Source organism: Lipotes vexillifer, unplaced genomic scaffold, assembly GCF_000442215.2.
Source record: "Lipotes vexillifer unplaced genomic scaffold, Lipotes_vexillifer_v1.1 scaffold324, whole genome shotgun sequence".
In the NCBI taxonomy this organism is placed as follows: Eukaryota; Metazoa; Chordata; class Mammalia; order Artiodactyla; family Lipotidae; genus Lipotes; species Lipotes vexillifer.
The window spans coordinates 808,603-810,075 of NW_006791816.1; the positions used below are offsets into that span (position 1 = coordinate 808,603).

Genomic DNA, 1,473 nt, shown 5'->3' on the forward strand with positions numbered 1-1,473 from the left:
GACATAATTATCTAGGAAAGGTAAAGGGTGTAGAATAAAACTCCCCCCCCCCACCCCCCATACGGCAGCTTGGAGTGTGGGGGGAAAACCAACCGAATAAACAACCCAAATCTAAAATACTAAGTTACAAGTTATTTAAATCCAGTGTTTTCTAAAATAAATGTTCAGGAAGGAACATGCATGTTATGGCAAACACGAAGCCTGAAAGGGTTAATAACGCTATGTTCATGCTAAGGTAGCTACTGCTGATCCCTGCTGGGCTGCTGTCTCCTTAGGATTTATTGGCTGAGCCAGAGGAACGACGCAGCTTCATGGACATGCGGCTTTTGCTAGTTCGAGGAGACATTGGTGAGGCCAGGTCAGCCCCGTCTACCTGCGTTGCTGTGGGAGTTTCACTGGGTAGAATCTCTGGGTAGGAGCCTGTGGGAAACAGCAAGAGCATTAGTGCAAGTCACCCAGCCACTCATCCTGTAAGAAGTAACTTTTCTGCTACAGATCTGCAGCATGGATCCCAACCCTTAGTGAGGTCTTTTGAGAGGAAAGAGCAAGCCCCAAACTTGCTTGTTATGACAGTGATCTGGTGGCTCATGTCATCATATTAGCAAGAAAGCACCAATCATTATTTCCAGAGCCAGAACCAACCAGAGAGCTCCCCAGAAAAAGCAATGGGAAGCAAAATCTTTGGGACAGAAAGGACAGGGATCCAAAGCACCATTAGCATGCACGTAAGGGCTTAAGAAGCAGGTGAGAAGGACCAATTCCTATCTCTAGGGAACAGGGTATAATCAAGAAAAGGGCCTTCATTGCTCAAACTTGAAAACAAAACAGCACCAAACGTTTCCAAAAAGGAACTTAGCAGTATGAGACCATTATACATGCTAGGTAGTTAAATATGCTTTTAAGAAGGAGCAAGATAAATTCCCTGGGGAAGGAGGAGGACAAGAACTCTTATCTGAAAGTCAGTCAAAACAGACAAACTGATCTCTCAAAGCGTCTCAACTTAGAATTGACAAGTAATGCTTTTGTTTTCTTAAACTTTAGCAGTTACACTATCCAGTCATAGCAAGTAGATAACCAGTAGAATTAGTAAGATATAAAAATTTGAAAGAAGCAAAACAAGTTGAAATTGGAAAATTCTTCATATCATTTATTTACAAAGTAGTTCTTCACCTTTGTACTTTATTTCTGAGTTACGATTCTCTAATTCACAGCAATACTACAGAACACTTTGCACACTATAGGCTCTTAAATATTTCATGAATAAGAAATTACATTAAAAATTAAAAACCCTTCAAAAAATCTGAAAATATAACAGAATAACAAATTTTTAAAAATTCTATATATTTTGAGGCATTTTAATCCAGATTTCCTTGGTCTTATGTACATAAAAATTATCTTTACGAGCGTCACAAACAAAGACATGTCACACAGGTTGCAGGCTTAAACTTACACAGCTCCTAACTCTGTAGGGAA

General features: G+C 39.8%; 1 protein-coding gene across 3 annotated transcripts in view; it reads right to left on the reverse strand.

Moving 5' to 3' along the window:
* Positions 1 to 271: 271 nt before the first annotated feature.
* Positions 272 to 1,473, reverse strand: part of RALGAPA1 (Ral GTPase activating protein catalytic subunit alpha 1) — a 178,440-nt gene continuing 177,238 nt past the window's right edge. For all 3 annotated transcript variants that reach the window (XM_007464829.1, XM_007464830.1, XM_007464828.1), the window contains one exon: positions 272 to 420. In XM_007464829.1, the coding sequence (XP_007464891.1) occupies positions 272 to 420 (149 nt within the window). The remainder of the gene's footprint in view (positions 421 to 1,473) is intronic.